Genomic DNA, 12,566 nt, shown 5'->3' with positions numbered 1-12,566 from the left:
TTGTTTTTCGTTTCACAAGAACGAGAACTGAAATTAAGGCAAACGGAGAAACTAAAACTAAATAAAAATAAAAATTAGTGATATATGAATGAACTTAAACAAGAACAAAAATTGAATAAAAATGAAAAAAATAGCAATTTTTATAGCAATAGCAAATGCGGTGATCTTGTAACTTGGGCTTAGTATAGTCACGTGGCACAACTTCCGTAAAGGACCGTTGTTTATTTGTTGAGCAAATTTGGCTCGTCGGGTTGAAGCAGTAAGCACTTGAGTTTGAAGATGGCAAGTTTTGTATGGGTGTTTGCGGGTTGAAAGCGAGGAGGTAATGTGTGGAAATACTTTAATTACAGCGCAGATGATAATAAATGCAAACGTGTGTGAGAAGAAGAAAAGAGTCTCGGTGTTTCAGTGCAGGGCCAGCTGGAGCAGTACTTTGTGGAAGTCCAGCACTTCTCTTCACCATGACTGCATTTCATACAGGGACATGCAGTCTCACCTGTCATCATAAAAAGAAAAGAATACTAATAATGATAACATAAAATAAATTTGTCCTATAAATTTGGTCTCTGCTATAAATTTGTTTTCTGTATGATTCCAATAATTTTGATCATTTTTATAGTCAAAATCGCTGAATTTGCACATTTTCTGATGAACTATAGGGGAGAAATGTGAGGTGCGACAGCAACGAACCTCACCTCACCTCGCACTGCGCTCACCCTCACACACTGGGTTGATGCCTGCAATTAGTGCGTGCCTGTTGCTGTCTCTCCGTATGTCGCCAATATAATGTTTGCACACACATTTGTTATACACCCTGACTTTCCACAGTCTGGCTAATATCTTTAATGAATGTGTGTGGCATATCTAGTCTTGCTGATCGGACATAAAACCGCAGTGAAAAGGCACACAGTGAGGCAGACAGTACCGTGGCGCACTGAAGGGGGCAGATGTAAGCCCAACAGGTGTTTGTTGCTGGTGTTCTACGCAGAGGCTCTCAGGTTAGCAATATCAGAAAGTCAAGTGCACTGCAGTAGTCCATTTATTTTTATTGTTTGTTCCGACTGACTGCCAAACTGGAAGATTAAGACTTTTAAAACTAAAGGAAAATAAGGAGGACTTGTACAAGAAAGTGACAGAGATTTTCAAGGAGAAGGATAAGCGTATGGACTTCATTTACAAATAAAGGTAAGACCATAAACGATTTTCAACTTTATAAAAAATGGGATCAGACTTAGAAAAAAAAATCCAATATTTAAAAGTAAATTTTGACCTTAAATAAAATACTGTTTTGTTTTTCTTGCTATCTCTTTGTTGAACAGTCTGTATTAAAATTGATTAAAGCATTGGAATTAAAAGCTTTTAAAAACAACTAAAAATTTCAATTAAGATCATATTTGAAATCTATTTTTTTTTTGTGCACCACTCTATACTTTCATTTGTATTGAATGCATATGAATTGTGAAGTTGCAACGGCAAATTTTAGAACACATGGAGGGTGCAGAGCAAATGCAATTGCTCCGCTGTCTCTCACCTCTATAAATGTACATTCTTTCTTAGCCATATATGTACCTTACCTATCAGTGTGTAAAGAATTCTGATGAGATCTGAAACATAACCAGTAATCAATGTGCATGCAGCCAATTGAATACTGAATAAGATACTCTTTGAGGTTCATATATTTATAAATCTGACTCGGAAGGAGTTCATGCCTCACCACCCATGAACCTCGCCGCACGTCACTACTTCAGTACTGGCAGCAGAAATCGTCAACTTACAGTCTGCTGGTGCCAGTGGCCGAGGACCTTGTCTGTGCAACTGCATTACAGGCGCTCGTCAAGCGAATAGATAGATAGATAGATAGATAGATAGATAGATAGATAGATAGATAGATAGATAGATAGATAGATAGATAGATAGATAGATAGATAGATAGATACTTTATTAATCCCAAGGGGAAATTCACATACTCCAACAGCAGTTATATATTTTCACTGTGTGGCTATGTGTGCAATGGACATCGTTGCAACATGAACAAATCTCTCGAAATGCGTGCTTGTTATAATTTATACAGCAATGCGCTTGCACAGACTGGTTTCTTGGGTTGAAAGATTTGACCTTGCTAACTATACTCATTAGGCCACATAATCTGTTTGATCATTGATAGTCAAGTTGTGTTTAAGGACATTATGAACTGTGAGTGTATTTTGTTGACTGAAACATAACTTGCATTGAAATATGCGTAGGCCAGCATTTGTGGTCTTGCAGCAGAAAAAAAAAAAGAACTAAAATGGTACTAATATTATGTAAAAAGGCCAGAACTAAATAAAATAACTAAAATTTTAAACACAGAACTAAATAAAAATAAAAATAGTTGACTCCACTGAAAGCTAGAATGAAATAAAATAAAAATTAATTTTATAAAATAAAATAAAAAGTAAAACTACAATAATATCATAGCTGAAATGTCACTGGTTGTGTCTTGTCATAGTGCTGATGGTTGTGCACTTTTATTATAAATAAACACGGGTGGTAAGCTGAACCCGTGTCCTGCCCGTCTATGTCTGGGTTAGGGTGGCGTCACGTATATGTATATATTTATATGTATATATTTATATGTATATATGTGTATACAGTATGTAGAAGTACTACTTGATTTATAAATAATTTTGGTAAAAATTCTTCAGATCTTCAAGTTTCCAAATCTTTACATTTTAAAGTTTTCTTAACATTGGGCCAGTTATTTTTTTTTTTGTCCACTTTATAATGTTTATCAGGTTGTAGAGTATTACTTGTATTTTATAGAAGCTGTTTTCATTATAGTTATTGAGAGTATTTATATCTCAAAAGTTAAGAACATATTCTAATCTCCCTGAATATGATTTAGAAGCTCTGTGTTCATGTAAATTTAGTGCCAAATAAATTCTGCATTGTGTCTTCCGCTGAGAGTTTTCAAATAGTTTTAGTAACCAGAGTAAATATGTTTAGTCTAAGGAAACCTCTTGATGATTACAGCTCATTCATAAGCATTTCATCTGCAGACCTGTTATTTTTTAATTTAATAAAGGTTTCTTTTGGACAAGCTTTGCTGAAATTAAGTTGCCACTATTTAGTTAACACCCAGAATGTCTGAAAAGCCTGTGTGTTTCATTCTAAGCCATTACTTTTTTTTGACTAAATGATTTGTTTTTGCATCCAAATTAAACTTCGTTAATATTAAATCTTCAATTTCGACATTTGTAAAGAGGAGCTGCTGGCATATGCCATATTTATGATACAAGCTAGTAATTGTTTGTGTAAATCTAAATATTTTGCTTCTGAGACCTTGTTTAAAGCTGTTTTGTTCTTTACTCTTACACTAACAGTAAACCAATGTATTATGGATGATAGCCATGAATGCATCAATTAAATAGACTTATGCTTTATTACTGAATATCAAGTTCCAGGAAAGACATGCACAAATTAACATCAAAGTCTAGGCACATTGCAAATTCTTTTAAAATTTCTTGTAACATAAAATAGTCCCTGCATTCAGTGTTAAATCATTAACGTTATGGAGTGTTTACATATACTATATACTATGTAACATAAATATAGAGTAAATTAGTTTGGTTTTTATTTACATGTTAAAATAACTTTGTATTTGTAGCCGTTCTGAAGAAGGTGTAGTAGGCTGGATGAAATTTCCATAATATGCTTTTCTTAATTTTATTACTCTATTTTAGGAAGGTTTTTCTGAAAATATACTTTAGATTATTTTAAGTTTCTAAAATGCCAAAAGTGTCTAATTTTCTATAAAAAATGTGTTGAACAGTGTGGCCCAGGTGTTAAGTAGGTGGAATTTTGAGCTATGAGATATGGAAAAAATTATTTTAAGTTACCTCTCTTCCAGGTTTTTGAGCAGCAATGTGCTAAGAATTGTACCCTACAGGTGAAGTTATTTTTGGATGGTATTTGCAATAAAAAAACTGCTTTGTAATATAAAGAATGCATGTTTTTACTAAATGAAGACTAGTGAAATCACACACTGTGATGGTAAATGCTTATTTTAGCTGGTACATTAAATTAGTATCATATTTAGCAGTCCTGACTTGGATGTAAGCCATTAATTTGACCATATTGTTCATGCATTTCCTTTCCTATTTTATTATGAGTTGGCTAGACTTTCCCTCTGAATGTAAACCATATGAATTCCATTGACATTTAAATTGACACATCTGCATTAAAATGTTAGATCCTATGCAGTAACAGTTTCTTATTTTGAAGGTAGGAAATCAGTGGTAAGGAAGATGTCTGTCTGGAGGTATTACACAATATGCCAGTGTTTCCTTTTAAAGACTTCAGATGCAAAAATAGCATTCTCTTCAATGCGTATAACCCTCCAAAATGTTTAAAAGCAAGGTAATCTTGATCTTCTCTTTTTAAGGAGCTACAGACATCATTCAGATCCTAACTGCTCTTCTGGTCTTGATATATAAAGCCCAAAGGCTTTACTAAATTGGCTTGGTACTGTCGAGATGGGGGTTTCATTTACCTTTTTGTAACAGACAGTATGATTTCTAATCAGTCCTCCTCAATTATGGAATAAAAGCCAGGAGCACTGTACATTTGGTACCATAATAGTTTGGAACTAGTAATATATAAAGAGCAAAATGTTATATTCTGCACAAATGTTAGTGCCTTAAATTTCTTAAAATAAGGGTGTGTATTTTAATATGTATGATTTGTGGCTTCATTGCTTATTTTTCCAAATACAGCAGGTCTTGATTTAAATGTTAATAGTCATACTAAAAATGAACCTATTGAAGCTGGTATACTAGTACACCACTGCCTCATAAGTTTTTACTTCTTTTTAAGCTATGTATATCTCTGTCTAAGAAATATGCATTTGATACATTTACAATTTGCTGATTTAATCCTCTTTCATATGGTTAAAGCTACAGATTAATAATCATAGTTTCATGTATTATGGTTATGTAATATGGAGAAAAGCTGATTACATCTTGCCTGAAGAAGGGGCCTGAGTTGCCTCGAAAGCTTGCATATTGTAATCTTTCTAGTTAGCCAATAAAAGGTGTCATTTTGCTTGGCTTTTCTCTACATTCATAATGGCTAACACGGTACAACACCCTAGTACTAACGGTTAAGTAATATGAATTTTAAAAAGCTGTATTTATGTATTTATTTGTTGATTTGCCTGTTTCAAATTTGTAATCACAAATCTGTGAAGAGCACACTGTGTTTTTCTTTTCCAATCACACTTTTTAAACTCTTGAATATGTAGATTTCAAAGGGGTTTTTTTTTTTTTTTTTAGTAGTTTTTTTTTTTATTTTGAATTATTTTTTTGTCATATTGTATGTTAATTTCTTTCAGCGGTCACATCTTTTAAGTTTTTCTAATTAGGTAGAGCTGTTGTTTCATGAGTGTTACATCTGGCCTTTTATGTTTCCAGTGTTGTCATAGATTTATATTTTACACATTTGCCTGATTAACTGAGATCTGAAAATAGAAAGTATGCTTTTATAGCCTTGTGTAAACATATTTCTAAATATTACTATACTGAATAATTTATCTTATTAAACTATTTTACTGTGTTTTTTGCCATTCATTAATGTTTCAAATTCTTAAATGATTTACACTTTATATTAAGCAATATTATACATTACAAGAAAAAAGACTTATTTACATGATTGGTTACTTTTTTGTTGCATGTACTCTGGTGTATTTTCTTGCACTACTTGTTCTTTTCCCTTATATAGCATAATATTATATTGTATCAACTGTCATATACCTCACTTGTAACATTTTATTTCTAAATTAAAAATTTATAACTTCAGCCAAAATTAAATTCAAATTGTGACTTTAATTATTTTACTTTCAAATATTTAAAAAGGATTTAGAATCTACAATGTATTGAAACAAGTTTTTAAAATTTAGAGTTCAAAGTCCGGGTATCTATTTCATTTTGTTTATGGCTTGTGGTTTCCTTTTTGGCACTTATTACAGTATCTAAATTCTCACAAAATAGATATGAATGATAATAAGTAATCCAAATATGAAAATATTTTATTGGCATCACATTAATGAGCAAGTGCAATATAAAATTCTAGACATTAGCATTATTACTCTAAATTCTTATAATTTATTTATTGACAAGAGCTGTGTAATACCTATAACTCATTAAATCTTATGACTTGCACTATTTAAATAATGAACTTGACAGAAAGCAAGATGTTTTATCTTTTTTTCAAGCTAATGTTACAGTAGGGAGTTTGTACAGGTATATACAGTAGATGCAGTAAATCCCAAATAAATCAGCTTGCTTTCCTATTTGTAAAAAGCAATATGAAAAAAATAATATTATTAATATAACTGTGCACAGTAGACCTGCATCACTCTTTTCAGAGAAAGCATAATTATCATCTGGGTTCACACTCCTTAAATGTTAACAACACACCAATTCAGTATTCAAGATTAAGCTGTGATATAAAAAATGAATTTATAAATAACTTAATAATAAGAGAGTAAATAGGTTAACTGATTCTATCCATCATGCAGCAGTATTTTGACATGCGACTGTGTCATAATAAGCAGTGTACAATGTTCACACCTTCACATGCACATTTTTTCTCTGATTTTTGCAAATACTGTACACAAATTGTTACTGAATTCTCTAACACCATCATTTGCTCTTTCCTAACTATACACCTGTCATTACTCAAAAATTGGATGCACTTTGAGTAGTCCAATAATTTGAGCAAAGAAAATATTCATTATCATCACATATACTGTAATTAGCCATTTTAGTGTATAACTTGCTATTTGACAGTGCTCTTTGCGTGCCCAGTCAGAGCCATTTTTGCAGTTGGTGCAAAATTTGACTCAGTATATAATTTGAAATTGGATATATTTCATATACTACAGTAAAGACTAATTAAAGAAGCACAGAGTAGCATTTGATTTCTGTCATCCTTTAAAATGCATATTATGTGCCCTGTAATGCAAAGTGTAAAATGGTTAATTTCTGCCTGGAACTACTACAAGTAGATGTTCAAATCCAGACCTTACACTCACATTGTCTTGTTAGTTTTTAAATTTATAGCTCTTCATTGATAGGTTTTAACAGTCCCTTTGTTCACTATGGTGCTACTTTAAATGCTACCGTATATAACATATCATATTGAAATGCTGACTTTGAAAGCTCCACTCCCAAGCTTTTCATTTTAACAAGTACTGAAATTTTGTTTATTTTGCCAAATACTCTTATTCATAGTATTGTGTTCAAACTAGACTGGATTTGTAAAGATCCCTTTCATAGTTTTTGCTTTTAAAATTTGTCTGGTATGCCAGCATTCCCCTGTCCTCTCCTCCTGCTGTTTGATTGTGGTGTACTTATTTCATGTATTTTAATGCTTGTTGCTTCTTTTTAATGCATCAATCACTTTTTAAGTGTTTGATACTATATTAGTTGCTCTGTATAGCTGATAGCATTGTTTTGATTTATGCACACTACAATGTGAAATTTTTGAAGCCTTTCGAACAAATAGTGTACCTTGTTTTTCTTTTGCTATTAAAAAAAGAGTTAATTACCATAGCAACAGAGCTGTAAAAATCTTTGTGCCAATAATTGAAAATATAAATGGCTTCAAAAACATTGAAATCAGAAAAAATGTGCACTTATGTATTTAAATTGAAGTCAAAAATAACTCGGGCCAAAGATTACATTTTCATAAAGTTAAAAAATGTTATATTTTCTTTAATCCTGTTTTACACATCTTGTTTCTGTGTGAGAAACACAGACGATAGCACAATTGAAAGAACCAAGATAATTCAATACATGATAAATGTCATGAAAAAATGCACTTTAAAGAAGCAAGAAAGAACTGATAATGCATAATGACAACAAGAGCTGACAGTACAGTAATATCAGAGTCAATATATTCATCTAGAGTAAAAAAAATTGTTACTGATATAATAGATTCAAATGCAGGAAACAAAAGGTGGAATTTCATAAGCCCTCTTATGAACTAGAACTTGTGCTCACTGTTTTTGAAAGTCTGTCTGCTACTCTGGGACCTTGAGCCAGATAGATTGGTATGGTAAGAATTGATTGATGCAGATATTCAGAATACAAATGAAAGCAGTTGAACATGGTTTATGTTTTAATTTATACATACAAATCTGTAGTATAGAAAATAATATTCTTGTAAACTAACTGTTGTCTTTTTTTCCCATTTTCAGGTCACATATTTAGGCAAAGTGACAACAAAAGGCACACAGTTTTTGTCAGGATGCACAGAGTCAGCTGTTATTGGCCTGTGGGAGAAACGAGCATTGACTCAAGATGATGTCACACCAGCAAATGCCATTTTGGAGATTCGACCATTTCAGGTCCGGTTGCACCATCTGGACAGCAGGGGAGAGACAACGGTCCACATGGACACTTACCAGGTGGCACGTATTGCATACTGCACAGCAGATCATAATGTCAGCCCTAACATCTTTGCCTGGATTTATCGTGAAATTAATGATGACTTAACCTACCAAATGGACTGTCATGCTGTTGAGTGTGAAAGCAAACTGGAGGCCAAGAAGCTGGCTCATGCAATGATGGAAGCTTTCAAGAAGACCTTTAATAGCATGAAGAGTGATGGCAGGATCCACAAAAGCAGCTCATCAGATGAATTCCCTCAAGAGTATGCTGCAGATGATGGCTGAATAAGTACATAAATAAGACGGCAACAGATCATATACCATGGTGGAAAGAGTGAAGGAGACAAGAAGGGATTCATTTTGGGGAAAGGGAAAAAAAAACTGCCTCTTTCATGGTTGACTGCTTTTTCAAATCAAAAGAGCAATTCAGTACCTAAAGATATGCTTCATTAAAGTAATTATGTTCCTGTTTCAAAGCTATTGCTGCGACAGTGTTGCAAATGTAAGAATAAGCTTTTTTTCTGTGAAGCTTGACGGATCTTGGGCTCATCCCTTACTCTAATTTGCTTCTTCCAATTTGCCTAATGAAATCTATCAAGCTTTTGTACAGAGTCTGTGGAGCCAGCCTTGGCTTTTGCAATAAAACAAAGCTGATATTCAAGAGCCAGAGAACAGGGAAGACATTTTGAACGGGCATTAAAGTGACAGTATTTTTCATCATAAGCTGCTCTAGCCCTTTCAGACACCAGGACAAATACTTCTACTATTCCAAATATGCTGTAATTTTGTTTAAAAGCTTGAATTTAACTCAGAAAAAATATGCTTTTAGTTCATTTTCTTCATTTCGGCTGATGTGTTTTTATTTCTCCAGCAGAAAGGTAAAAATTTAGCAGCAGTTCAGTAGAAATACTGTATTTCTGAAAGATGTATGTAGTTAGTTTTGATTTGCTTAAAGAAGAACAGCAGGTTTTCCAGATCAGTTATTTATGAAAATAATATTGAAGGCATTTATTTTAAAACATACGTGTAAGAAAATATTTGTATCTTTAAAAGTACTGAAACCTATTTTTAAAATGTCATTGTTTATTATGAAGACTACATTTTGGAACATTAATTCTGAAAACAGGAACTTGAAAGTAGTCAGAGAGCATAATCCTTTGTATGTGCTCAACATTTTCCTTTGAGATGGCCAGCAATCAGTTTCTTTGCAATTTAAAATGTACTTTGACTAGTTCTATGATAAATAATACACAAGCAAACACGTTTTTTAAATATTTTAAATGGTTATCTTTTAAATAAGCCGACTGCTCAGTTTATAAGTTTTGAAATATTCTTGTTTCAGCCATTTAAAAGGATTAATTATTTTTGCTTATGAGATGGTATATATTTTCAGGGCTAATCAAATTAAAGAATTTTTGGTTTCAATTTTGAGCTGGTCAGTTCAGATTCTCATCTTTTTCTCCACTTATATTTAATTGTTTCCTTCGCTTAATACTTTGATTAAAAAAACAGAGACAGCTTGTACTTATTAGTATACAAATAAATGCACATATCTGGAAATGTTGTCACAGTTTTGTGACTCTAGGGTGCACTGTGACTAGATAGCACACTGCCATTAAAAAGTAGAAACCTTCAGGATTTTGAAACAGCAATTCGGCTGAAAACAATTTTGAGTCATTTTCCAGATGTTTCATTTGGAATGCTGTCATTTCTGTCTGATGCTAATGTAAAATGATTATTGGAATAGCAACAAGTTGGCAGTTTGCGAAGAGCGTAGCAATCATTTGACAGTGACTGGATTATTGCACAGACAGTGTGGCGCACAGACATGCGAAAAAGACCTATGGCTTCCAATGGCTAATTTAGGACAATTTAAATGAATAGTTTGTTTTTGATAAAGATGTTGGCCTTTGCCATAAGTGCACATCACATTCCAAATGTAGAGATTTTTTGCATTTCTAGTATGAATGTAAAAGAACAGAAATAACAAGATCACCCTAAAGCTGAAAGTTGATATGACAGGCTGATCAACAAAAACATTTTGTTAGAAAATAATTTTTCATAATTAAAATCTATTTTGTTACATTTCGATATTGACTTTTGTTTCATTCTCCGTTTTGAGTTATTTCCAGAACTAATGAATAAATCAAATTGATGTTGGATGCATTTGATTTACAACCCTTTACACCCAGCCTACCCGAGCAAAAAGGGAAAAAGGAAGCAGGCAATGATGTCAGTGGTTACATGGGGTTTACAGACCATGATGAACTTAGAGGGAAACTATCTGTGATTGTTTTTATCATGGGTTCAGTTAAATAACATAATGGTTAACTGTATATATTAGGAAAATGTGGTTAGAATTTCACAGGAAGTAATGTGCCATTGAGTAATGGACTTCACAGCTCCTCACTTTTGAAGTTAAAAAGGAATTAAGATCTTGCCATTTGACAGTTTGTTTCATTTTAGCTTGTGATTTTTAAATTGGCTGTGAAAAACACTAGTTATGTAGCTTTAATTAATTATAAATTCCCCTCCATATCAATGGACAATTCAAAAAATATTATGCAACTTTTGCTGAAATAATTTTTAATAAGAATGTATTTCTTTAAAGCTTGAGCATCACTGTTAACATATATTTTATGATTTTTTTATTTAGTAATACAAATTTGTTATTATCTTCAAAATGTTTCTCCTATAAACTAGTTGGAAATGTGTTTTTTTTTCATCTATATGTGGCTGTTCAAGCATCTTTAGAAAGTCACTTGTCTGTTAAAGCCAAACAGTATTACACATTTTTGCAGTGTCACATGTAACCAGATATAATATTATTCTGATAATCGTATCCCTATTTACAAAATTATAAAAAAAATAAGTAATATAAGGGAAAATTCTTTATATATCTGCAAATAAAAGAAATTAATCTGTACATGAAATATAAAATATATTGGTTTCAAAATATAACATAATTGTTTATGTTATTATTTTAAATTCAGAACATATGTTTATTAGTCAACTGTGAATATATTAAAATGATATTGTACTGGAATTTTCAATTATTTGTTCAAAACCATATGTTGCATTGAATGTTTAAAGAAAGGGAATGTATGTATGAAAGTATATAGATAACATGTTTTGTCTATAATAGAAATATGAGGATTAGACTTTCAATGTTCCATGATGATGATGATGTTTTTGTACACAATATTTGAAAAAAAAAGGAAATAAACCATTTATTATCATTATTCTCCTGTTTAAATTAGAAACTGTTATGCTGTGAATCACTCATAACAAATGTTATCAATGTTGTCTTCCCAGATTGTATTTTGTTTCATTTTCCAAATAAATGATATACAGATGATGATCACTGCTAACACTGACCAATCCATAATTGACCTGACCTGATTTAAAAGAAAAAATAATAATTAAACATTTGGTTAGACAACATTAAGAAACTCTGAAAACTTCTTCTGTCTGAAGACAATGTTTTAACATCCACCTATAATAGCATAAGTTTTTTGGAAGAGGAAAAATTGCAATAATGGCCATTCCATAAATTATAAAGGGAAAGAGAAAGAGAACAACTGCTTTTCAGAGAAGTTTTAGAGAGTAATATCATGTATCATAAGGCATTTACATAATAAATCTCATTGAAATCTCACTTGCAGTTAGACACTGACTTTATATACACCTACAGGAGTCTTTTTGAAGCCTTTATGATGGTTAGCAATTATCTTTAATATGTTTGCATTGTGTTTTCATTGAGCATAGTTGTAAATAGAAGATTAAAATTCAAGAAATATAAATAACGTGTTACCAGTTACAAACTATGCCACACTGCTAGTTTCTTTATCTTTCAGAACGCATAATGTTGAAGAGACCAGTATCTGTACATACTTCCTTAGCAGTTTTCAAGGAGCATTATTTCTCCTGCTGCTGAACTGCTTAATGAGTTGTGAATATTTGGCATATGGTGAAATTTATGATATGATTGGGCGCTCCTTCTTGGCTGCCGCTTTTACCCCACCAAAGCACAGCATTCATAACCATTAGAAGAGAAACTGATTTTGTAAGATATGTCTGGAGAACATATGTAGCAGAGAAGTTATTTAACCGTAGGGGCACCACAACCCACGCC

The 12,566-nt window shown here is 32.2% G+C and overlaps 1 protein-coding gene across 1 annotated transcript in view; it reads left to right on the top strand.

The window, feature by feature from the left end:
- Window positions 1–11,673, top strand: part of pid1 (phosphotyrosine interaction domain containing 1) — a 135,006-nt gene extending 123,333 nt beyond the window's left edge. The window contains exon 3 of the mRNA XM_028794643.2: window positions 8,240–11,673. Coding sequence (XP_028650476.1) covers window positions 8,240–8,716 — 477 coding nt within the window. The 3' untranslated portion in view covers window positions 8,717–11,673. The remainder of the gene's footprint in view (window positions 1–8,239) is intronic.
- The last annotated feature ends 893 nt before the right edge of the window (window positions 11,674–12,566 follow it).

Source organism: Erpetoichthys calabaricus, chromosome 2 (assembly GCF_900747795.2).
Source record: "Erpetoichthys calabaricus chromosome 2, fErpCal1.3, whole genome shotgun sequence".
NCBI lineage: Eukaryota > Metazoa > Chordata > Cladistia > Polypteriformes > Polypteridae > Erpetoichthys > Erpetoichthys calabaricus.
The sequence above is the reverse complement of the archived record's forward strand: the minus strand, read 5'-3'. Positions and strand labels throughout refer to the sequence as shown.